Genomic DNA, 27720 nt, shown 5'->3' with positions numbered 1-27720 from the left:
ACTGCTGCGATACATCCCTCCGTGGTCTTGCAACTCCGAGAAAGAGAGAGAGCCGCCGTTACTCTGCCGTTACTGGAAGCTCTGAATGCCGACGCCGTCTGAGGCTTGTCACGTAACGTAATACCGAAGATGGACGGAGAAAGCGACGCTTTTTCGCTATATCGATTTCTGTCAATTTATCGGCTCTGATATTTTCTCCGTGAAAATCGCTTTTGTTAAAGCTTATTCCCTTGTTTTTATCGTTGTCTTGTTTTAGTTGTTATCGATTAGAGAATTGTTAGATATATAGGCAGAGGCTAGGGTTTTGATTTGAACCGGCGGCGATGGATGAGGCGCTGTTGGACGACATAATTCGTCGGCTTCTTGACGCGAGGAACGGGCGCGTGGCGAAGCAGGTGCATCTTACGGAGGCGGAGATTCGGCCGCTCTGTGCCGCTTCTAAAGAAATCTTTCTCAGCCAGCCTAATCTTCTCGAGCTTGAAGCTCCAATAAAAATTTGTGGTAAGAACGTGTAAAATGACTTTTTGTGTTGTTTAATTATGTTTTGAATTAGAGTTGGAATTGATAATAGTTATTAATTGAATCCTTGGATGTTCTTTTTTACTGAATACTTGGATGCTCTTTTATACTGCTTAATATTTATCTACTTTGATCACCATGTATTTTATTCGATCGCGCACACAAACACACACGCACACGCCAGTTGTTTGAAAATGGATTGCAGCTTAAGTGTTGTGGAAATGCTATTTGTACATGGAGTTTGTACACTGATGAAATTAGTAGCATTTCTTCACGAAAGTGCTGTTAATTTCCAAAAAGTGTATATAAATTCAAAAATGTTTATAATTTCCCAAAAGTGCTTATAATTTTCAAAAGTTAGCTGATAATTTTGTGAAGAAATGTTAGTAATTTCATGTACAAACTCCATGTACAAATAGCATTACTATAAGTTCTAGGGGGTTCGTGTTAACTCTGTTTGCTGTCTATTATATTACAAATAGAAATGGAAAAAGAAGAAAATGTCGTTTTCTCATTGGTGTCTGGTGCATAAATCTTTTATGAATGTGTGCATGTTCTGCTGTTATGCTTTTGTGTTTTCAACTTTTCTTTGGTTTCCTTTTTTTTTTGGGGGGGGGGGGGGGGGTGTGTGTGTGTTCTTTTCCTCTATTGAACCTAAGCTATATTGTTGTGCCTTAAGGAAAGAGTTTACTGCATGGCATCTATGTATTTGAGGAACAGAACCTGCAAAAGCTTTAATTTTTTCTTTTCAAACACACCTCAAAAAACAAAAAAATTTTAAACTCTATCTATTGTGTTTTTGCTTATTAATTTGTCTCTATAAGAGTGTAATTTTTACGAGACTCTTTACTCTTACACAATACTTTTACTTACTAACGGTTTCTTTTTTAAATGCCTAATACATATTTAAATGACCAAGGCATTCAAATGTTTTTTTTTTTTTTTTTACTTTTTTTGACTTTGTAATGAACCATAATTCATTATAATGAAATTCGTGTGCTTTGTATTTTATAAATCTATTTTGCTTTTGAAGGATATGATTATCATTTTTTTATTATTTTAACATTCCTCTTCGTTCTAATCTAAATGAAACAAGGCTATATTACCTTTACCTTTATATTTTCCTTTTCAAAAAAAGGGATGAGTAACAACCTTTGTATCGTTTCTTTTCTCCTTCCCATTTCTTACCACTATTTATCTTGCCCATGTATACTGTATCCCTATCCCTAACAATGCATAATCTATTTGCCAATCAAAATTGGAGATATTAAGAGCAACATTTGCATCTGTGTCAGCTTTAGTAAAATCATGACATATGGTAATTATGTGTGGAAAAAGATTATGGTTTTAGAAAGTTGAAGAATTTAAAGTAACTTTAGATACTATCAAGTCGTAAGACATCTTTGATGATAATTGAGTGAGTACAAAGAAGAAGAAATTAGAGAAGAAAGAAAAAAAAATTACTACTGATAAAAAAATATGGGAAAAAGGGATAGGTTTATTGAAAGTTTTCTACTTTTGACCTTTTTTCTAATCAAGTCCTCTTTTATTCTTATTTTTTTAAGTCCTGAAACTTTGTGAAACACAACATTGAAGTCCAATCTGTAATTTTCTGAGCAATTGCCATCAAGTTTTATAATATTAAATGCATTTTCACTTGACAAATGTTCATGGAGCTACTGATTATACTTCATTGATGTGTCTTAATAGCTCGCTAATCATCTCTATCTATCGGTATTTGTTGGCATTTGTTTTATAAGGTCCTTATAACTAGTATCATGCTTATTTATTTCTTACAAGAGCGGGAGGGTTGTTCTTCCTCCATCTCTTCTGCTAAAAACTTCTTCATTCTACCCACCCTCCTTGTAGGAGTCGCCACCGGTCTTCTTTTCACATGATCAAATCATTTAATCGTGTCTGAACTTTGACCTTATTTCGAAACCTCATTTTTTGTTCTATCCCTTCTTATATGGCTTTATATCACTGTAATATGTCTTACATTCACATTTTGCACATGCCAATGGTTTGCTACCCAACATTTTTGTGCCATACAACAAAGTTGGTTTTGTAGCCATCCTATAAATTTTCCTTTTAGGTTTAATAGAATTTCACTATCACATAAAATGCTAGATACACCTTTTAGTTTTAACCATTTTGTTTTAATTTTATGGCTAACAACTTTATTAATCTCTCAATCTTTTTGGGTAATTGATTCAATATATCAAAATTGATCTTCTCTTGCTATGACTTGATTTTCATGTCTCAGTATAATATTATCCATACTTATATTTCTAATTAACTTCCACATATTTTATTTTCAATACCCAACTTAAACAATCAAAATAAAAATAGAAAATGGGGCAAATAAAATAAAATAAAATAGGAGAATTTGATTGGAAAGTGGTGCAGAGTCATAGGACTTCCAATATATTTATTCCAGAAAACAAATACGAAAATGTAAGAATCTATAGCTCTATACAGCAGATTGGAGTGTCTATTTGTGTTCTACTCTTTTATATCTCTAGCCCAGACCTTTTACATTTCTTCTTTCTTGCTGATAGGGTACTCATTTCTTTTCTTGTAGTTTTTGTTTTAATTGATGCAATTCTCTAAGTTTGACATGGAATATGTGAAGTTTTAGGTAGATTCCTATTGGCTTTTCGCTTGTTCTTGATAAAATTTTAACTCTCTTTATGTGGGTGTAAGGTACTACCAGTCTGTATTTTGGTTTCAAGCTCCACTTAGCTTTGCTTGTGAGAGCATATGATATACAAGTTAGTAACAGGAAGCAAACAGGATGTTGGTAAACTAATTTTGTCTCTCCACTAGGTAATTAAGATATAATTAGTTTATTGTTTGGAGTTGATAAGTGTAAATTTTGCATCGTTTAAATTCTATTAGATGTTTGTTACATTGATTTTATGAAATGTGAATTGCTTTTGTTCCTAGCTATGTTAAAAGTAAATTAATTTGGTGCATTAAAAATGAATTGTTGACCTTTTGATCCAAGTTCATTAAGTCTTTTGTTTTGATGGAGTTGATGGTGTTGACAAAAAGGCGTTTTAAGAGTTTTTTTTTTTTGACAAGTAAAATTATATAGAACTGTGCTACATATAGGGGCAAACCCTGTCCAAAGATAAAACCTAACAGTTTACTTAGTGACATGTAGGAGCTATATTCTTGATAATATGGATAATGATATGATGTTTGTGAGGGATAACACATAATCCTTGCATATACACTATGGATTTTGAGTCATTGCTTAGAACTATCATCCACCATAATTGTAAATTGGTGCTGTTTTTCCTATGTGAACTATGAGCCTTGACAAAATTAATTTTTGATTTTTCCCATGTTACTTGCAAAGCAATTGCATGTGCATGTGGAATGAACATATTATGCCATTGGATTATATTGACATAAGAGTCTGTTAGAGTATATCGCAGCACTCCCTTAGATTCTCTCAACTCAAATAGCTCACCCTAGGCACTACCACACTAGAGAACACAATGATATTTGAAATACACAAGAGAATAACAAACACAGCAAGAAAACACAAGGATTTATCTTGGTTCGGTCTCAAAATGAGACCTACGTCCAAACTGGTAGAGCACTTCCAATCCACTATCTTGATAACTCTTTAGGATGATTACAAAGAGAACCTTAATTCTACCCAGCCCATATACCCTGAAAGCTTAGCAGAATTTAGAGATTACAAAGCTATACCTAGCCTTTCTCTACCTCTCTCACTCAAACCCAAACACTAGACAGAAACCGGAACTAACCCTTCTCAGAATGAGGCACACTAATATTGATCAACTATCCCTATCCCACGATCTCTATTTATAAGCCATAGAGCCGTGGATTACATGGAAATAATCAACTAACCGACTGACCAGAAATAACTAATTTAACCGGTCAGTCATTCTCCTTAAAAACAAACCTTTTAGAAGACTTATACATCTAACATTATGATAGGAAAAATACAAATACTGCAATACAATGTTCTGATTACACATATATCCTAATCTAATACAAATGACACAACAGAGTCCTTATAAATTAGCCCACTAAAGTAAATATATTGAAGAAGTTTGGACTATAAAACTCCTTGATCTATTATTCAGATTGGACACACACACACGCACACATAGATATATTACAAAATCGTAATTGCCCCTATAGAGATAGTTAAACTCAGGAAATACTGCCTATCTTAGGAAAATAAATAACTGTATAATGAATCAATTAAATTGTCCCTATTATTTTGCCTAATTGCCTAACTGTTCCTATATTTCTACACATGATTTCTACACGCCCCCTCAAGCTGGGTTCTAAATATGAAATAAGCCTAGTTTGGATTTTCACTTCTTCAAACTGAGTCTTTGGTAGGTAGTCTTCGGTAGATTCTTGGTATGTATGAAATCCACCTTCAATTTTTCTTTTTATGAAGTGTCTGTCTGTTTAGGTCACTTTGAATATGTTGAGTTTTTGCCAATTTCTACTTAAACGACTAAAATATTGGGTGGCTGAGAGGTCTACTTGACAACGCCTCTGCTGTGTCTTTAGTGTTGGAATATGTCTCCTTTGTAGCATCCCAGACTTCTTGTGCCATCTCATAGTGGATGAGATTTTCTTTGACTTCATTAGTCATGGAATTGACAAGCATGACATTACCATATTGTGTTCTGCCTTCCATGTCTTGTTACTTTGACTCTGTTGAATTCGGTTGAGGGGCTTCACCATTAAGATAGTCATCTTTTCTTCTGCCGCTTATGAACATCATAACTGAATGTCCATTAGAACCAGGAACAACGAGAACTTGAGAGGAAGAAGTACAGATCGCTATGGTGAAGGACGCTATTGGGACGATGAAGGAATTTTTTAATAAAAAATGCTCTGATACCATGAAGAAGTTTGGATTCTAAAACTTCTTGATCTATTATTCGGATTGGGCACATATGTATATATTACAAATGGTAACTGCCCCTATGAAAATAGTTAAACACATAAAAAACTGCCTAAGTAAGGAAAACAAATAACTGTGTAATGAATCAATTAAACCATCCCTATTATTTTGCCTAACTGTTCTTATATTTCTGTACATGGTTTTCTACATATATATATATATATATATTTTCATTTAGTTAATTTAAAGACAACATATTATGGTAAATTTTGTTGTTTTTTTTTTCTAAAATTCAATCCTTTTGTCCTCCTAAGAAAACTTTAAAGTAACAAATGGAAAAATTCTGATTGTGTGATTGCTTTGAATGGTTAAGGCCCTGTTTGATTTTGTTGCCATTTTTAGTTTTCTGTTTTTGTTTTCAAAATCTTGAAAAGAAATAGAAAACACCTTCTCATGAATGTTTTCATTTCCAAAAAAGTGTATAGTTTTTTTTTTCCTTATTTTTGCTAATCAAGTGAATATAGTTTTCATTTTCAGAAAAATACAAAAACACCAAAAACAGTGTTTCTATGTTCATTTTCTTCTTTAAACCAAAATTCAAAGTCTTCAGCATTTCTTCTTCTTCTTCTTCTCCTCTGCTCGGGTTTAGTGAGATTGGGACCTGAGATCTAGGTTGGCCAACCTCACTATTGACAAGGGTGCGTTGAACCCTTGTTGACATTTGAGGAGAAGAAGAAGAAGAAAGGAAGGAGGAAGAACAAGAAGAAGAATCATAACAACCTAGTGAGTTTGTTGGGCGAGAATGAAGAAAAAGGGTAGACAAAAGAAAAAAAAAAGGTTGTAGGGGGAGGAGGAAGAAACAAGAGGTTGCCACATGGAGAATAATGGATAAAAGGGAAAAAATTCAAGAAATTTCTTTTTTTAGTATATAATGGTTTTGGCTTAACACATGCAAAGTTGTTTCAAAATTTTGGAAAAAGACAACGTTATCAAATGCAATGTTTGGTATTTATTTTCTTAACAGAAAGAAAAGTGAACAACAAAAAATTATAAAGGCTAACTCAAAGGAACACATGAACTTGATGACAAAGACCAACAGGCCTAAGTGGGCATTTGATTTTGTTGTCATTTTTAGTTTTCTTGTCATCAAAATTAAAAAAAAAAAAAAGAAGAAGATGGTGTGCCTGTTTTTTATTTCTGCGTTGGTGATTTGGATGTGTGTTTTTGTTATCAAAAAATGAGCACAAAGTTCGCTTTATTTCTTTTATTTCTGCTCAACCCTGTCCCCAAGCTGCTGACCGGATCCCCCTCCCTCTCTCAAGGTGCCTCTTCAGCATCTCCATCCCCTGCTTCTCCCTCCACTAAAATACCCCAGCTCTCACCTATCTCTGGGTTTGCTGTGTCCCTTGTTCAGTTGTTCTCTCCTTGGTCTCCTTGGTTTCAAAGCCATGGGGGGTTGGGGAGAGGGGTTTGGAGTGTGACTCCCACGGACATCCTGAGGAATGGCTACATAGACCTTCAGTGGCTGGCTTAGCTGGAGCTCTGATCCTACAAAGCTGCTACCACCACACCAAAGTTTATTCCCAAGTTTCATCAAAATCCAATTTACAGAAAAATTGGAGTGTTGGAGCTATTGGTTCCTCCCATTGCTATATTCTACTCGTCATTTTTCTGTGACAGCTATGTCATGTTGTATGATTGTATTACTAAATTTGTTGGCTGGCACTAGTCATGGTCAAGTCTGGTCCATTTTTGCTAAAAGTTTATGCGCATATTATAATGTAGCACATATAGTAATACTTTATGTTAGATTTCTTCTTTGTTGTATGGTGGCTGACTTTTATGATGATATTATTATGGAATGTGTGGGTTTGAAAATTTTTTCTTCTTTGTTGTATGGTGGTTGACTTTTATGATGATATTATTATGGAATGCGTGGGTTTGAAAATTTTTGTTCCATTTTTCTACAAGTGGCATCTATTACAAATGCCCAATAAAATAAAAAGTATCCTTTATTGGGAGCAAAATATATTAGGTGAATTAACATATTGTTTAATTACCATCTAAAATAAAAAAGTTTCAACATATAAAATTTTAATCACTATATAAAATAAAAATATTGGTATTCGATAAAAAAATTTCATTACCTTCTACATAGAGGCATCAAAAATTATATTTTCGGTTGTTTCCTTATTTTTGAAAATATTTTCTTTTTATCTAAATTGAATGCAAAACTTTGAAGATTAGAGCTGAGAGGAAGCACTTAAAAACTGACAACAAAATAAACAAGCCCTAACTTCAAATGAAGTGTATCTACCAATTTGTGAAATATTAGTGCTAGTTTTTCTAGTATGATCTCAATTTTATAGTTGGTCAATCTTTCTTAGTATTGATTAGTTATGATTTGAAGCAACTGTAGCATGGTTTGATGGGATAACATCTTGTAATTAATTGTTAAGAGGCATGTAGTTTATGTTCAAATAGTAAATGTGAAGAGATATTAACATTGTTCAAGTGATAGATAAATTAAAGATCATCTTGGTAAAATCATGTATAAATGGACTACAAACATATTTTGGTGCATGCATGTAGGACTGTGGTATTCATGAACCCTACAGGTGGATTCTATTTGGATTTTGATAATGACAAACTAAAAATTTAATGTTGGAACTGCAAACTTATTATTTTGTAGACTTTAACTTGAAGAAAGTTCCAAAAACTAAATTGTAAGAATAGCAACAACTAGGCTTTGAAAGTATAGGCAAAAACATCTTGCCTCTTCGGATGATTCTCTATTTATAACTTCAGAATTTACAGTTTAGGAAAGAAAATATAAGGAAAGTATATACAAGAAACATACTAATTACAACTTATATACATTCATGATTATTTTAGATTGATTGCTTTGTTGTCTTCATTGATTACTACCATAGAATCAGCCATTTACAGTCATGCGCCACTATGGTCAACCTTTCCATAATAATCGTAGTAACAGTTGTCTTGCCTGTTATCTTTACCTGAGATTCTAACACTCCCCCTCAAGATAATGGATGAATATCCTCCATACCCATCTTGGATATCATAGTCATGAAGTCCTTGCTGTGTAAAGCCCTGGTGAAGGCATCTGCCAGTTAATGCCTTGACTAAACAAATGGAATGCATAGCTGTCCATTGACTAGTTTCTCCTATATGAAGTGTGTATAAATTTCAACTTGTTTAGTCATGTCATGTTAAACAGGATTATTAGCAATGCTGATTGCAACTTTACTGTCACTATATAGTAAGAGTGACTCATTTTTAGGCAATCCTAGCTTTGTCATTATTCACCTATAACAGTGTTGGTCCCATAGGGTATGCCCACTCAAGATGGGGGGTGAATTGAGTGATTAATTTTTTTTCTCAATTTTAATAAATATTCTTGATTAATGATTTTATTGGAGAGTATATATTTGATAAAAATAATAGAATATGTTTATGATTAATAATAAATGCAGGCCACAATATATAAGAAGAATAAATAAAATGAGACACAAGACAATTTATAGTGGTTCGGTGTCTCCACAACACTTAATCCACTTTCTCAATGTCTAACCACTCTTGGGGTTCCACCAAACCAATTTCACTAAGGTTTTCAAACTAGTTCACGTTGAAAACTAGATATACACTTAGATTACAACGGATTCTAGGCAACCATTACACCAAGGTTTTCGCCCTAGCTTATCTTGGAAACTAGATTCATTTAGATTTTAATGGTTTTAGGAAATCTATACAATCCTCAATGATAATTTAAATGTTTACAAATAATTTGTCCACACTTGGACACAAATAAATAATCAATTAAGAATAAATTATACAAGGCAATAATATTTAAATAAATAAATAAATTGGTGACCTTAGATTCGATGGAGAAATTCAGAGTAGACTCGAAAATCTTTTTCTCCTCTTGCCTTGTTACTCTTCGGTTGTTGTGTAATAACGTTTCGAGAGTTTTGGATTGGTTGGATTTTAGCTTGAGAGCGTTTGAGATCTTTTGAATGCTTTGGATATGCAATATGTGCAAAGAATGATCAAAACATTGAGTTTGAGGGTATTTATAGGTGTTTGGGGTACTATTTCAAACGGTCATTTTTTTTTACTGTTAGGCTAAGGGTCGACCTTCCAAAGGGGAAGGGTCAACCTTTGCTTGAAAAGTCGACCCTCAAGCAAAAGTCGACTCTCGGAAGCTCGAGGGTTGACTTTCTTGTAACGCATTGTAGCAAATAGTAAATCAATGTAGCGAAGGGTCGACCATCGAAGATCAAAGGGTTAGCTTTTGCACTGTAGCAAAGGGTCAACCTGTGAAGCTCAAAGGGTTAGCTTTCGCATTACAGTAAAGGGTCAACCTTCGAAAATCAAAGGGTCGGCTTTCGCACTGTAGCAAATAGTAAATCACTGTAGTAATGGATAAAAAAATATTTTATGCATTATAAAATTTTCAAGTAATTTTTATGGAAAATAAAATTTTTGGTAATACATATACGATGAAAAAATATTTTATAAATTAATCAAAAATAATTTGGTACTACAATTAATATATTTGAGAAAAATACTCTTTTTGTTAATCAGTAAAAACACTATAATTTGTATATTGAAAATATCCTTTTTGTTAATCATCAAAACTTAATTAATATGAGCAAGTTGGCTCAACAAACAACTCACATACACCTAGGGCCATTGCCCTATACTTAGCTTCAGCACTAGACCTAGCCATAATTGATTGTTTCTTACTCCATATAACTAAGTTACCTCCAACAAAGGTGCAGTATCCTGAGGTTGATCTTCTATTATCTAGGAATTCATCCCAATTTGCATTTGTGTATCCTTTATGTTCAGATGGTTATGGTTAGAAAATAGTAAACCTTTCCTAGGAGCTATTTTTAGATACCTTAAAATCTTGTAGACATCCTCCTTATGAATTGACTTAGGATTCTGCATGAATTGGCTTACAACCTCTACTACATAGGCAATATTTGGTCTTACATGGGACAAGTATATTAGCTTCCTGACCAGCCTTTGATACCTGCCTTTGTTAGCCTCTTCACCTTCATCAGCTCTAAGCCTGTGATTTACTTCAATTGGTGAATCTGCAAGCTTACATCCTAGCATACCTGTCTCAGTTAATAAATCTAGAACATATTTTCTTTGGAAAATAAGAATGCCCTTGTCTGATTTGGCTACTTCAATTCCCAAGAAATACCTTATCTGCCCAAGATCCTTGATCTCAAATTCTTCCCCCATGTATTCCTTTACCAGACGTATTCTGTCATGGTAATTTCCTTTCATCACTATGTCATCAGCATAAACAATAAGAATAGTTAGCTTGTGTTCCTTTCTTTTAAAGAACATGGTGTGATTAGCATTACTTTGTTGATAATCGAGTCTTATTACAGCCTTGCTAAATCTATAAACCCAAGCTTTGAGGGATTGTTTTAGACCATATAGGGCCTCCTTTAACCTGTAAACTTTTCCTTGCTTCTTTGAATTATTGAAATCTGGTGGGATCTCCATGTGTACTTATTCTCCCAGCTCTCCATGCAAGAATGCATTCTTTACATCCAATTGATGTAGGTCCCAGTCTAGAATAGCTACACATGATAGAAGAAATCGTACTGTGTTCATTTTTGTTGTAGGGGCAAAAGTTCCTTCATAGTCCACTCCATAGGTTCGAGTAAACCTCTTAGCCACCAGTCTTATCTTGTATCTTTCAATTGTTCCATCTGTCTTGTATTTAATAGTGAAAACCTATTTATAGCCAACTGGTTTTTTTGTCAGGTGGCAGTTCATTGAGTTCCCATGTATTATTCTTCATTAGGGCTTTCATTTCCTCCACCATAGCATGTTTCTAGTATGGCCTACCAATAGCATGCTTCCAATCAGTGGGTGTGTTACTGATTCTAAAGAGGATAGAAAATCTTTATAGGAGGTAGACAATGAATTATAAGTAACAGATTTGGAGATAGGATGTTGTCTACAACTCCTAACTCCTTTTCTGATAGCTATATGAAGATATAAATTAGAGAGTTTAAATGAAGAATCAAGAATAGGTTTAGTTTTAGGAATAGTAGCATCAAGATCAAGGTTTGTTGCTGGAAATTGACTAGATGCAAAAGTTGTTCAGATTTAGTAAAATGTTTACTTGGATCAATGACGTCCTGGGAATCTTCCTAGCTAGGTAGACTTTGTTGATGGACTTGTTTCCTTCAGAAATAAGTCGAAAACTCCCCATTACCAAGTCTGTTCGGTTCTTGATGTTGATCAACATTCCCTAGTTTTTCCTCTTGCCTGGGTTCATCAACAACATTCTCTCCACCTTCTTCACTCAAATCCAACACTTTACCAGTAGTATCAATCCATTGCATTGACACCTCTTCCTGTACTTTGGTATTGATATTCTCCCCCATGAAGAGGTGATTGGTTGCATTGAAAATATCTGTCATCCTCTCTAAATGTGACATCCATACTTACAGAAAACTTCTAAGTAGGTGGATGGTAGCACTTTTACCCTTTCTATGTAGCAGAGTACCTAATGAATATACATTTTAAGAGCTCGATGGTCTAATTTGCTGATTGTAGGAGAGTGGTTTCAAGCTTAGCAGGTGCAGCCAAACACCTTGGGAGGGATAGTATAGGGAGAGACTCCCATTAGGAGCTCTAAAGGTGTTTTAAAATTGAGAGTCATGAGTGGCATCCTATTGATTAAATAGGTAGTAGTAAGAACTACATCACCTTGGTAAACTTTGGGGACATGCATGGCAAAGAGCATTGGCCTGACGATCTCTAAGAGATGTCTGTTTTTCCTTTTTGCTACACCATTCTAAGCAGTGGTATCAACGCTCAACGCATTTGGTTTGATGTATGATCCCTTGATTCTGGAGATAGTCTTGTAAAGTAGCATCCTTATATTCTAAGCCATTGCCACTTTTGAGGACTCAAATTTTTGTATTAAATTGAGTAGTTGCCATCTTGTGAAAGGACTTGAAACAATGACCAGCTTTACTTTTATGTCATAAGGTAAACCCAAGTTGTTTGACTAAAGCAATCTATAAAGGTAATAAACCACTTGTATCCAATGATTGCTTTAACCCTACTAGGTCTCCAAACATCTGAATGGACAATCATGGAAGGCTTAGTACTCCTTTTATTAATTGTAGGGTAAGTACTTCTTGTGTGTTTACCAAACTCACAAGCTTTGCAAAATATACTGGTATTACTACATTGTTTACTCAAACTAGGAATAATCTTCCCTATTATTGAATAAAAAGGATGACCTAATCTTTGATTCCATTACATTAGCTCCTTCTTAGTTGATGTCAGTTGGTTAACTTTTAGGGCTTGGTTTTTAGGCTGAGAGAATGATTTATTGTCCAAAAAGTACAAGACATCAACTAGTCCACTAGAGTCAAATCATTTTCACTGTGCTCACCTCCTGGAAACACAATGGGTAAGGAAGAAAGTAATTTTACAGTTTAGGGAATTTGTGATAGAACTTACCTATAATAAGTTATTTACAAAATTAGGAACATAAAGAACAGATTATAGTTTGAGGTTTTTGTTGTAGTTAATAGTCCCTTTCCTAGAAATAAGAGAGGGGGTACCATTTGCAATTTTAACCTTTTTGTGTCGGAACATAGGGTATAGGTCAAGTAGCAATTAGATAATCTAGTCATATGGGTTGGAGCCCCAAAATTTATGATCCAGGTTGGTTGTTCTACAAAATTTGAGGAATGGAATGTTGTAATAGTGCCTTGAGTAGGAGCACTACCAGTTATACTTGCTTGGGGATAGTGGCCCCGTTTGTTGCAGCTTAATTAAAGAAATTATAGTGTAGTTCTTGAGACCACCACACACTTACAGCAAACTACCCCTCAAGACTCACTGATTATATCCCCAAACAATATACACACAATCACTCGATAGAAAGAACAAAAATAGGAATAGAACATAGCAAGAAAACACAACAAGGGACACAAGATTTTATCCTGGTTCAGTCTCATAAAAGAGACCTACATCCAGACTGCCTTAGGCCCATGAAATCTCCACTATCTTGACAATTTTACAGCAATTATATGAACTAGAAAACCCTCTCTTTTCCCTTAGTCTAAAACCCTAGACTACCAAGAGAAGAAATCCCAAGAGAAATGCAGAATCTCTTGACCTAGTTCACCCGCACAATCCTTACAAGATAACCCTGAGATTCCACACCCACAACCGAGCCCTCCCAGCCCCTATTTATAAAGCATAGAGGCGGGCAAGGCAGTTACAACTAACTGCCCCTATCTTGACCGGATTTAACCATTTTCCGGGCAGCTTTGAAACAAACTAACTACTACAAATTACAGGATGAAAAATATGCTAACAGACTTCCCAAAGGGAATACTAAGAACAGAAACTAATCTAAAAACAAATGACTTCACATATAGCTTATAGCTTCTTAGATTATAGCTTTTAAAACTTAGAATAAGTTGTGAACCTGTTTGCTGCAGTTTCTTAGAAGTTGTAGTTAAGTAGTTGTGGTGTTTGATACCATAAGCTGTAAAATAACTTATTTTTGTATAATTGTCCATAATACCCTTAGTAGTTATAGAATGATAATTTAAAAATTAATTAGTGTATATGTATAAGTTTTAAGTGTTATAAAAAAATTAATTAAAATATAGAGAGAGAGGAAGATGACGAGAGAGAGGAAGAGATTTGAAAATGGAAATGGCGGTGGAAAAGAAAAACCCATGATTGCGTAGACAAGAGAGTAATTCTTTGCTAAAAATAAGGGCAAAATTATCATAAAAATGTAATTATTTAAGCAGAAGTTGTAAAAGCTGGGGTACCCCAGCTTTGAAAAAGCCAGTTTCTATCCCTTCTAAAAGCTAGTAGAAGCTATAAGTTAGAATTCTATAAGTTAAAACAAACACTACATCCCAACTTTTTTGAAACTAGAAGCTAGAAGTTGCAACTTTTAAGCTGCAACAAACAGGGCCAGTGTGATGTAGAAGTGATGCTTGAGTCCGTCTTTATCTTAGTCCTGCTTTATGAAAACTAGTTCTTCCCTTGAGGGACTAGTTTTTCAAGTTTTGATTGTGGCTCCCCTTCTGTCTGGACAGTTTCTGATAGATGAACTTGATGACGTCCCACATGCCTTTCTTCCTTTCCCTTAGTAGGTCTCCCATGTAAAGACCAACAAGTCTCCTTTGTGTGCCTATGTTTTCCACAATATTCACACCTCAGTAGATTCTTAGTGACACTCTTGCAGTCGATAGAGGTTTTGTTAAGTGATGGTTTCACCATCATAGCTGATTTGTTTGTTGCAGTATGCTGGAGCATAACAATTCTCTTGATCCCTTCTTGGTGAGCATAAGAATAAGCCTGCTTCAAGGTGGGGAAAGTCTCTCTACCTAAGATCTGAACCCTTACCCAGGCAAAAAAAATCAAATACTCTTTCTTTATTGATCATTGAAGAAATTCGGTAGATCAATAAAAACTGCTGTAGCTTTCCTCCATTAACAGCTAGAATTAAATACACAAGTCTCCTAGTTTGATACAAACTTATCTCCTAATTTATCTCCTACTTTACAGCTACTAGATAAACTCCTAGATTCTAGCACAAGATTACAAGATAGAAATAACTAAAACTAATCTACAAATAATATACAAGATATCATACATTAGCTTGAGGATAATTTGGGAGAATTATCCTTCTCTCATTTCATCTTTCCTTAATCCTTTAGGACTGGCCGCATCTTTATCCTCCAACACCCCTTCTCAAGCTAAGGAATATATATCAAATATTCTCAGCTTGCTTCTTATTGATTCAAAGCCTTGTTTTCCCATTGCTTTGGTCAAAATATTTGCATGTTGATCTTCTGTTGGGACATAAGTTAGCTTGATGTTGCCATCCTCCAGCTCTTGTTTGATGAAATGCCGATCAATTCGGATATGCTTCATCCAGTCATGCTGCATTGGATTGTTGACAATGTTGATAGCTAATTTGCTATCAATATAGAGAAACTTAGGAGATGACACCGGTATAGACAAATCTCTCATCAACCTTTCCACCCATACCATCTCACAAATTGCTTGAGGGATTAAGTGATACTCTGCTTTAGCACTGCTACGAGTTACCACTTGCTGTTTCTTGCTCTGCCAAGTCACCAAATTACCCCATAATTTTGTACAATGACCAGATGTGGATCTGCTATCTTCCACAACACCTGCCCCAATCGGAATCTGCATAGCCTACTATACCTCTGTCTCGGTTTTTGTAAATAGCAGACCCTTACCTAGTGTTCCCTTAAGATACTTAAGGATATGATAGGCTGCTTCCAAGTGCCTCCTAGTTGGAGAATGCATGAATTGGCTAACTATACCCACAGTATAGATAATGTCCGGCCTTGTGTGAGACAAATAAATGAGTTTGCCTACCAATCGTTGGTACATGCCTTTGTTCACTGGATGCTCTTCTTTTCCTTCTTTGTTCTTCCAATTTGGTTCTAGTAGTGTGCTTGTTGGTTTACACCCTAGTTTGCCCGTCTCTTTTAGCAAGTCAAGAGTGTACTTTCTTTGGGATACAAAAATACCATCTTTACTTCTTGCTACTTCCAAACCAAGGAAGTATTGTAGTTCCCCCAGCTCTTTTACTTTAAAGGCCTGCCTTAATTGTTCTTTTAGCTTCTCAATTTCTTGGTTATTGTCCCCTGTGATGATAATATCATCCACATAGACCATTAAAATTGTTCTCCTTCCATCCTTCCCAGTTTTTGTAAAGAGGGTGTGATTTGCTTGTCCTTGTTTATATCCCAGCTTGTATAGAGTGTCACTAAATCTTTTAAACCAAGCTATAGGTGATTGCTTTAGGTCGTATAAAGATTTTTTCAATTTGCATACCTTATCTCTTGTATTGTCTTTCTCAAACCCCGGTGGTATCCTCATGTAAATGTCCTCCTCTAATTCTCGGTTTAGAAAGGCATTCTTGATGTCCAATTGGTGTAGTTTCCAGTTCAGGTTTACTGCTAAAGACAGTAGAATTCGGATTGAATTGAGTTTGGCCATGGGAGCAAAAGTTTCTTCATAATCTAAGCCTTGAGTTTGAGTGAACCCCTGAATTACAAGCCTTGCCTTATACTTTTCCAAACTTCCATCTGACTTATACTTCAGAGTGAACACCCATTTGCTTTCAACTGCATTCTTTCCCTCCGGAAGATCCATAATTTCCCATGTACTATTTTTCTCCAAGGCTGCCATTTCTTCCATGATTGCCTTTTTTTAGTTTTTATCTTGCAATGCTTGATAAACATTTATAGGAATAGCTACACTGTCTAAATTGAAAGTAAATGCCTTAAAGGAGGGAGACAGTTTTGAGTACCCGATGATATCAGTAATAGGATGCTTGGTGCAAATCCTTCTACCTTTCCTCAAGGCAATTGGAACACTTAGATCATTAGCAAGCTATTGTTGTATATTGACATCAGTATCACTTGTCTTATCTGGACTTACCTCCAGGTTGGACAGATTGGTTGGTTGAAGAGTAGCAGCCTTAGGTCTTCTGGAATAGACCTTTAGAGGGTTAGTCAGGTCTTGATCACCCTGTGGAATTTTGGTCTCCTCTTTCTCCCCCCTTGACGATATAGGAATGGGGAGACAGATGCTGGAGGATGGGTGGGGCTAGGCTAATGAGCTTCAGTGGAGGGAAGTAGGCTAGTAAGGGGATTGAGAGGTACTGAGATGATTATACTCCAATTGTTTGCTGGATTTTCATTTGGAGTGGTATGTGGAAGAAAGGATGATTCTTGAGAAAGGAGACATCCCAAGAAATGATGAACTTGCGGGTTGTAGCACTTATAGCCTTGTTGAGCAGGAAAGTATCCAACAAACACACATTCGAGTGCTTTTGGGTCAAGCTTGGATGGATTTAACTGGTTTTGGTGTACGAATGAGGTACACCCGAAGACCTTAGAAGAAAGTTTCAATTCAAGGTCTTTGAGGGGAGACAATTTATGAGATATGATGTTGTAAGAACAACCTCTCCCCAATAAGAATTTGGGATTGATTGGGTGAACATAAGAGCCCTAGCTGTCTCAAGTAAGTGCCGATTCTTCCTCTCGGCTATCCCATTTTATTGAAGGTTGTATGGACAAGAGTTTTGGTGAACAATACCATGCTCATTTAGATAATGATTAAAGTCATTTGAGAAGTATTCTCGACCATTGTCACTTCTTAAAATATGAATGGAAGCTTGGAAAACATTTTTGACCGTGAGATGAAACCTCTTGAAAACCATATAGGTTCCAGATTTGTCCTTCATGAGGAAGACCCAGCAAACTTGTGTGTGATCATCAATAAAGGTGATGAACCATCGAGTGTTTGTTAGACTTGGAAGTCTGACTGGTCCCCAAATGTTCACAATGGAAATCTTGAATTTTATTGATAGAAATTGAAGGGTACAAGACTCTTAATATACTCGAAGCTAGGGTGCCCTATTCTTTCATGCCATAACATTAAATCAGATTTTGAAACTGCAACTAAAGAGGATTGAACAAATGACCTAAACTCTTTTTAGTGATCAAGTTTCGAGATTTGATACAGACCTCCATTCTCTTCAGCTTTGCCAATTGTCTTCCTTGAAGATTTGTTCTTAAAAACACAATGGGAAGAAGAGAATATCACTGAGCAGTCCTTATCTTGAGTAATCTTGCTTACTGACAGCAAGTTACTTCTTCAATTTGGCACATAAAGAACTGATTCTAATCTTAGCCCAGCTACATAAGTTGTGCTCCTTCCTTGGACTAAAGAATTAGTTCCATCAACCATAAATACAGTAATATTCTGATCACAAGATTTAAAATTGGATAGAATTTCAAAATCACATGTCATGTGATCTGATGCTTCTGTATCTATAATCCAAATCCCTGTAGACAGCCTTTTGGAGAATAAAGAGTGATTGATCTTACCTTGTTTAGCCAAGGATACCACCTGATTGCTATTGTTGTCCGTACTTTCGGTTGTCTTCTGCATCTTGGTCTGATTTAGCAACTGTTGATTCAACAATTGCTGGAGGACTTCTAGTTGATCTGGGGTTAAAGAGATTGACGCTAAATTCCCTTTTCCAGATTCCATCATATAGGCAGACTACACTTCGTTTCGCTGGTTCCTCGGTTTCCAATTGGCTAGTTTTCCTTACAAGTTCCAGTAGGTGTCCCTAGTGTGATAGGGCTTGTTACAATGGTCACACCATTGTTTCTCTCGCTGCATCTCTCCCTTAGCCGTGATAGATGATTGGCCACAAGATATGTTTAAGGAAAACTTTGTAACATTCCTTCGTTAGCTGAATCACTAGGTAGCATCACTTTCTTTCTACTCTCCTCCCTTTTGACCTCAACAAACACTTCTTTCATTGAGAGAAAGGCCTTAGTCCTAAGCAATCGTCCTCTTACCTCTTCCAAATCTGAATTTAGACCATGTAAGAAGTCAAATATCCTTTCTTTCTCCACCATCTTATTACACTTCTTTCCATCAGCCGAGCATTCCCATGTGTTCTCATGGAAGAGATCCATCTCTTGCCATAATTCAGTCAAGGTATTGTAATACTCAGTTACTGTGTTGTTGTCTTGCTTTGTTGATCAAATGGTAGATCGAACTTGGAAGCTTTGAGCGGTATTTTCAAGACCTGAATAGATCTCTCGAACTGCATTCCAAATTTCGCTTGCCCTTTTGTAGAAGAGGTAAGTTCTTCCTACCTTCGGCTCCATTGAATTCACTAGCCATGCCATGACAATGAGATTCTCAGCTTCCCATACTCCATATGTTGCTGAATCTTGGCTAGGTTTTATGGTTTCTCCGGTTAGATAGCCTACCTTTCCTTTTCCTTTAATCACAAGCATGACTGATTGGGACCACTCTCGAAAGTTAGTTCCATTCATCTTGTGTAACGTAATCTATAGGGAAGATCCATCGAAGGCTGCGGGAGGATGTGAAGAAGTTGCATGGATTGGACTGCTCTTTGTTGGAAGAGGGATAGAAGTTTCCGTACTGGCTGTTGAATCATCAGCCATGGTGCAAGTTAAAGAGTTCTTTTACAATTAGAACTCTAAATGATCGTTGGCCACAGAAACTCAGAACCTAGCTCTGATATCATGAAGAAATTCGGTAGATCAATGAAAACTACTGTAGCTTTCCTCCATTAACAGCTAGAATTATATACACAAGTTTCCTAGTTTGATACAAACTTATCTCCTAATTTATCTCCTACTTTACAACTACTAGATAAACTCCTAAATTCTAGCACAAGATTACAAGATAAAAATAACTTAACTAATCTACAAATAATATACAAGATATCATACATTAGCTTGAGGATAATTCGGGAGAATTATCCTCCTCTCATCTCATCTTTCCTTAATCCTTTAGGACTGGCCGCATCTTTATCCTCCAACAATCATTGTTTGGATCTTAGAAGCATCATTAGGACATTCCACTTGGAAATCTTGATAATATTCTATCTCTTGCCATAGACTGTTTAATTTGACATAGTATTGAGAGATTGACCACCCACGTTGTTTAATTTTATATACCTTTTTTTGGATCTTGTAAATTTGTGCATCATGTCCTACTTGAGAGTAGGTCTGGGATGCAGCATTCCAGATCTTTCCTACTGTATCAAGCAGTAGATATCCCTTGGCAATGTTTGGCTGTATTGAGTTAACCAACCAAGACATCACAAGGGAGTTCTCTATCTCTCATTGTCGGGCTTGTATATATCCAATGGTAGGTTTTTAACTTTTCATGCTAGTGATGTAGTCTTCCGATCCATGGGCTTTGATGAACAATTTGTAAGAGCAGGACCATGTTAGATAGTTACCTCCATCTAGTTTCACTGGACCAATCAACAAGGATGGATTTTCAGTGTGTACTGCAGTTTTAGGTCCCTCGCTAGGCATTTTAGCCCTGTAACACAAGATGATCTAACTTCCTCTTGTAACATTTTTGCACAAACTATTGTCTTTTCTGCACCTAGTTGTCATGTTCCCAAGGGCAATAGAGGGGGGGCAATAATGTAATTGAGTTACAATTGTTTGTTAGGAGATATTTTTAATTATGTTGAGAGCACATGGGTGCTGTTTCTAGAATCTGATTTCAGATAGACAACTATGTAGAGAAGGATATGATGAAAGAAAATATTGAATTCAAACTTCTTTCCTTACAATTCTCTCTCAATTTCCCCTGTTTTTCTTCTATTCTCTTTATTTTTGCTCAGTCTCTCCCTTCAATTCTGCTCTCTCTCTCTCTCTCTCATTCTTCTCAATTTCCTTTCTAAACCCTAGACCAATCCTAGGTTGTGACATTTGGTATTTGAGCCACCAGTTTTTGGAAGCTCAAATTCTCTTAGGCAAATTGCAGAAGCCTATTGTTTCTTGGAAGTTGATCGAAGTTGTTTAGATCAGTGATTTTCGAAAATTTAATAGGCTAGCAGTTTTCAGAAGTTTTGGTTTTAGAGTTGTGCAGAAGGTTTCTGAAATTGATGGCGAGCAGCAAATTTGAGTGATCAAGTCTACGGCGAGTAGCAAATCTGATCGAAGTTGTTCAGAGCCAGGCAATCCCTGTCCAATGCAAATCGTAGCAATCAAATTGACGGCGAGCAGAAACTCCGAGAGGCAATGCCTAAAGGTCGATTCTTGGTTGGAACTCCAGCAATCCATGTTTGACTGTTAAAGTCGAAGTAGGCTAGGCGAGTTCCTTAGATCAATTCTCGACTCGGATTTGAAGGTGGAGTAGCAACTCTTGGTTCGATGTTGATTTCTGATGCTCCCCAACTATTAATTCTCGACAGTACTTGATCGTTGCTTCCTAATGCTTCTCGGCGATTAATTTCCAATCGGTCCTCAGTTGTGAGTCAAGCAATCTGCAGGCTACCTTCAGGCTTAGGACAGATTTAGGTGGAGGGAGTTAGTATCAAGAAGAATGGGCCTCAATCAGAAAAGGACTCAAGGAAGAATGTGCTACAACAAGAAAAGAAATCCAGGAAGGATGCAATCAATTCGTTGACCTCAAACACAAGTTGGATGACTTACTGATTCTTTTCACAGATGTTCCAGTTTAGTATTCCAGCTGAATGTTTTTCCAAGGAACATTTTGAGTGCTTAAAAAGAAAAGTTTCGGAAGGCAGTTTGTCTTTTCGGAATTTTTCTACTGCAGCTGAGGAAAGACTTGAATTGGAGCAGACAATCTATGATGACAAAGTAGGAATGACAGCTACCAGAGTCGTTATTGAGGCTCTACTGGGAAAGAAATTTGTTGAGATGAATTCGATTACAGTTGTTAATAAACTAGAAGAAGAGCTGATAGATCAAGATGTGCCTATTGAGAAGTTACAGGAGAAAAATGAGGAATTATTCAATGAATTGTAGAGGAAGCAAAGGCCATTACAGTTGCCTAGGTGCCTAGTCCAATATCTGAAGAACCGGATAATATTCAGGAATGGAACCTTTAGAGGCCTAGTCCTGAGAATGAAGGTTCTAGGCATACTGCTTCCTTGCTCTTGGCTTTGGAGAGGGCTAAGGAGTCCAAGTCTTTGTTTGCATCAGGCGTCAAGATGATTGACAACAATTCTAGCAGGAAAATATCTCATTGTTGTTATGAATATGTTTGATCCCAAGCAATATGACAGTCTTGCTGTCATTTCAGCTGGAGCAGACCAGTTTTTGGTGCTGGTCCCAGCAGAGGAAGAGCAAGAGAACAGGAACGTAAAAGAAAAAAAGGAAAAAGCCTAGAAGGAGAAAGAAAAAAAGAACAATAAAATAGAGAAAGAAATCTAGAATTGGATGAATAACAACGGCTCAATGGTAATAAGTTTCTTGGGGACAAGAAATCTTTCAAGGAGGGGGAAATTGTGAAGTTCCCAAGGGCAATAGAGGGGGGCAGTAATGTAATTGAGCTACAATTGTTTGTTAGGAGATGTTTTTTATTCTGTTGAGAGCACATGAGTGCTGTTTCTAGAATCTGCTTTCATATAGACAGCCTATATATAGGCTATAAGTATGTAGAGAAGGATATGATGAAAGAAAATATTGAATTCAGACTTCTTTCCTTGCACTTCTCTCTCAATCTCCCCGGTTTTGCCTCTATTCTCTCTAATTCTGCTCAGTCTCTCCCTCCAATTCAGCTCTCTCTCGAATTCTTCTCAATTTCCTTTCTAGACCCTAGCTCAATCCTAGGTTGTGACACTGGCCTAGTTGTGGCTCTGATACCATGTAAGAGTAGTAGTAACTAGACTTTGAAAGTGTAGGCAAAAAGACATTTTGCCTCTTTGAATTATTCTCTATTTATAACTTCAGAATTTACAGTTTGGGAAAGAATACATAAGGAATGTATATACAAGAAGCATCCTAATTACAGCTTATATATATACACGATTATTTTAGATTAATTGCTATGTTGTCTTCCTTGATTACTGCCATAGAATCAGCCATTTGTAGTCTTGCATCACTACGGTCAACCTTTTCATAATAACCGTATATTACAACTGTAACAGCTGTCTTGCCTGCTATCTTTACCCGAGATTCCAACATAAACAATATTAAATACTTAGTCATGACATCAAGTAAATGCCCAACTCATGACATATATCCATTGCATGTTTTAAATGTGTCCAAAAAGAAAAAAATTAAGACATGTCATATTGCATTTCCTACAAGAATCTATCTCTGTTAGATGTCAGACATGGTTAAGGCACCTAAAATGAGAAGTCCTTGCTTTGTAGAAGATTAGCTTTTTGAGATTGCTTTTAATGGCCACACATTAATATTGAATGATTCTAATATCAAGTTGCTTTGGTTGACAAGTGAGACATAATTTCTTGCTATTAATATTGTGGCACATGTACTTCACAACATGGAGGGATTAATGTCTTTAAGCAGTTATTTTGTTTGGTGTCACTGAAAGTCCTTTGGGGAATGTTAGTTGTAGGACCTGGCATTTCTTTGAATTTCCTGCACACTAATTACCCTTAGAGTTCTATGGATGCTCAATAGTTTCATCACAACTGTCTAATTTTTTATGTAATGGTAAAATATTTTGAGAAATGCAATTTGTAGGAATAGCTGTTTAGACCAGACCTCTATTTCATTACAACACTAATAAATGTTGTGTGATGCTTGAAGTTTCTATACTAATACCAGTTCTTATGAACTAAAATTTTCCATATCTTGTCTCTTTTAAACATATTTCTAATATGCAGTCCTACACAGAATTTGTATTTGGGGGCATGACTTTAAAATTGAAGTCACGTGTATTGTGTACTGGACACTATTACAGAAAAAAAAAGAAAAAAAAAAATTCAAAATGAAGTTTTTGGATCGTTGAAATCATTGAAGTTTGGGAATCATCACTGGACTGAAGTGTCTCTGTGAAGCTGTGGAACTAATCCAAGACATGAACTGTTTTATTTGTGTTTGCCGTTTTCATCGTGGTTATTTTTAAGCATGCATTTTTGGACAGTATTTAATCCAACTTGTATCTGTAGAACACCACTTAAAAACAAGGGGCTGGTTTTTGGAAATTTTAGTTTGTATTAATAGGGTTTGGTGAAAAAGTTGATCCTCTCCATTTCACTTCTGCTCAGGCTAGTATTTCATGTAGACATATAATCAGTCAGGACATCACCTGTTGAAGGTTGATAATGATAAATCATACACAGGATATGAAGATCTTTTCAAGGTCACATGAAGGGTGGCTTGCTATAATTTCTTTTCTTTCACTATGTTTTTGAATGATAGAATAATTCTTAAGTAAGCCTGCCTTTTATTTATTTTGGCATGACATTGTACAGTTGACTCTCTCTCTCTCTCTCTCTCTCTCTCTATTGCTTACTGGACAAACTGAGTCCATTATTTTCTTTTTTTTTTTTCTGGCCAACTATATATATTTCTTTTAACCTGGATCGATATTTGGTTGTTTAACTTCAGAAACCTGTGTTGATGCCCTTGACACATGGTTCTTTAGGTTTGGAAATGTTAAATGTGCTCATGAATCTAAGGTTAGCAAGGTTGTCCATTCCTAATTCAACTGTCACTACAGTGGACCTGGGTTCTCAATTTTTACCTATGCAACTTTAGTGCTACTTATTCCAATGGCTAACTTGATCATTTAGAGCAATTAATTGGTTACTGAGTTGAGAGTCTCTTTTGTTTTGTTGAACTTCTTAACAGGTTGGCTCTTCCATTTGTAAGGGGCTTATCTTGAACTTGGATGAGCAAAATCATGCTGAGCTAGGTTTTGGGGGCTGAAAGTGTAGCCTTTTTATCATTGAGCTGTGAAGCCCGAGTTTTGCTTGGCGTCTTCATGGACTACAAGATTACTAACTCCATTGACTAGCAGCTGTTCTTGCTACTAACTCTGAGTGGAAACACTCTTGCTAACCACCCAGAGTAATTTATTGGTTTTATCTGCTTTCCGAGTTCTCTTGGGTCTATTGAACAACTTAACAGGTTTTGTTATTCTGTTTGTAAAGGGGCTAACCTTGAACTTGATGAGTGAAATCTGGCAGATTTAAGTTGTCATCACACCTGAAAGTATAGCCTGTTTTTAAGACTAGTTGGCTTCTCTATGTTTATCAATTAACTGAATGATGACTAACTCAACAGTTTATCAGCCATTGCTGTTACCTGTGCCTTAACTGCTTTTGGTCAGAAACTTGCATGATTAACCAGTGAACTATTTCCTGGATCTTTTCATACTGTGGTTGGTCAAAAAATTAATGCTGTTGTATTGGAGTTTTCGTCATTTTCTCATTGATAAATATGAATTGATGATTTTTGTTTATCATCTCTTGACCTGTTGGTGGAGAGTTTCTTTTGTAAGTTAATCGTGTATGGATTTTTTATATGCATTAATCCTGCTTGTTCAGGTATTGCAGGTGTATTTCAAATGTACTTCTCTTTTGTTGATTCTATAAGATAGTGATGTAGAGTTATTTGTATTACTTGTTCAGGAGATGTTCATGGTCAGTTTTCTGATCTTCTACGACTGTTCGAGTATGGGGGCTACCCACCTGAAGCAAATTATTTATTTTTGGGGGACTATGTGGACCGTGGTAAGCAGAGCATAGAAACAATATGCCTTCTCCTTGCATACAAGATCAAATACAAGGAAAACTTTTTCCTTCTCAGGGGTAACCATGAATGTGCATCCATTAACCGTATATATGGGTTTTATGACGAGTGTAAAAGGAGGTTTAACATCCGTCTTTGGAAGACGTTTACTGATTGCTTTAACTGCTTGCCTGTTGCTGCTCTTATTGATGAGAAGATTCTCTGCATGCATGGTGGACTATCCCCCGACTTAAAAAACTTGGATCAAATCAGGAACATAGCCCGTCCTGTTGATGTGCCAGATCAGGGCCTTCTCTGCGACCTTTTGTGGGCTGACCCTGATAAAGATATTGAAGGATGGGGAGAGAATGACAGGGGTGTGTCATATACATTTGGGGCTGACAAAGTTTCTGAATTCCTTCAGAAGCATGACCTTGATCTCATTTGCCGAGCTCACCAGGTAAAACATGACTGAAAGATGTTTTAAGTCAATTCTTGTTACTTTTTTCAAGGGTGTGTGAACTTGGGAAATTAAGACTGTACTGTCTTTGGTGCATATGATTTGGATGTAGAGCTGTCCAAAAGGTAGACGCAGGGATGATATGCCATGGGCACTCAACATGACAGCTTTGAAAGACATTAGCACGCAATGCTACTGGACACGTCAATGGAAAGGGGATATTTTATACATATTAATTAGGCAAATATATTATATAGATATGTGAAATAATTACTTTTTTTTTCTTCATATTTTTATGTCCCTAGTGCCTTATGAACTGGTAATCTTGCTATATTGCCTATATAAATTATGTACAGATAATGCTGGAACTGCAATACATGGCATTTTTTTATGTGTTACGAGGATGGCTAATCGAAAGTTTTTGCCTAGTGCTCTCTTTTTTTTTTTTTTTTTAAAAAATTTTTTCCTAAATTAATTTACACTCATGCCTTTTTATCTTTTCAATTTTTTGGCAGGTGGTTGAAGATGGCTATGAATTTTTTGCTAAACGGCAGCTTGTCACCATATTCTCAGCGCCCAATTACTGTGGTGAGTTTGACAATGCAGGTGCAATGATGAGCGTGGATGATACACTTACATGTTCCTTTCAGATTCTTAAACCTTCAGAGAAGAAAGGGAAAATGGGATTGCTGAGACCGGGAACACCGCCACACAAGGTATTAGATGTTACTGTGTTGTAAAGACTGAAAATGAAAATACCTTGATAACTCTCGTCTCTCAGCATTGGGGACAGGGCAGTCTGATAGCCATTGCAGTTTTTGGTGAACTGAAAAAAGAGAGGCCTTGGCCTTACCAGCCAGCCCTTTCCGCGTCCTATTAGATCTCAAGTTACTCATTAAATGACACCTCAAAAGTTACACATTCTACTTTATGGGGTATATTTGCTTCTGCATTTGCTGGATAGGATTGTCTCCAATGGTAACTTATTCTAGTGCTGAATGTTGGGCAATGGGTGGTCAAATTAAGTTGATTATCTAGATGATAGTGGGCATATCCCCAATTGCATTGGTACATGAACTTTCAGCATGGTTAAGAGACATGTTCTCTGGTTTCAATCTAAAATGTAGCTGTTTTTTCCTTTCAGGGAGGGAAAGGTTAAACGGTTGATTCACCCCCACCACTTGCCGATATGATCAGAAGAGAATAGCTGATCGGCCAGCATGTTTGATGGGTGCGTAATGTTGGACTGCTATCTGATGTATATTCTGACAGCTATGGGGGTTTTCGTATCCGCAAAGTTGATCGGTCAGGTGTGCCGTCTTTTAGATCAATGGAGGACATGACTAATTTGAAGCCCGCCAGTAACTTGCATTGCTGGGAAAGCCAAAGACAAAGACCCCACTGTTAAATATCAAGTTAGGTTTCTGGATCATCTTGTTTGTAAGATGAAAATAGTCTTCATTAGGTTAAAACTGGCTCCCCGTGCGGTCGGAATCTGTCTTTTGATGATGTTTCCGTTTTCTGTTGAACTCCTTTATTTCTGGTGCTTCACTCGCTCTCTCTCTCTCTCTCTCTCTCGCTGGAATGCATGGTTTCGTTGGCGGAAGGTGAATGGTTCGTCTCCTATTGAGTCCCAGCCGTGTTGGGGTTGGGGGGTGTCAATCCAACCATGCTGATAGAACTCCAGCACCGGTAGGGTTATATTTCGGCCGTTGGCA

General features: G+C 36.4%; 1 protein-coding gene across 1 annotated transcript; it reads left to right on the top strand.

Moving 5' to 3' along the window:
* LOC127814201 (serine/threonine-protein phosphatase PP1) lies at nt 1-27553 on the top strand. The gene is made up of 4 exons (XM_052355543.1): nt 1-501; nt 25443-26002; nt 26518-26718; nt 27147-27553. The coding sequence occupies exons 1-4, from the start codon at nt 324-326 to the stop codon at nt 27159-27161; spliced, it is 954 nt and encodes a 317-aa protein (XP_052211503.1). The 5' UTR covers nt 1-323; the 3' UTR covers nt 27162-27553.
* The last annotated feature ends 167 nt before the right edge of the window (nt 27554-27720 follow it).

The sequence above is a fragment of the Diospyros lotus genome, chromosome 12 (genome assembly GCF_014633365.1).
Source record: "Diospyros lotus cultivar Yz01 chromosome 12, ASM1463336v1, whole genome shotgun sequence".
Lineage (NCBI taxonomy): Eukaryota > Viridiplantae > Streptophyta > Magnoliopsida > Ericales > Ebenaceae > Diospyros > Diospyros lotus.
Note: the sequence above shows the minus strand (reverse complement) of the source record. Positions and strands in the feature narration are given on the sequence as shown.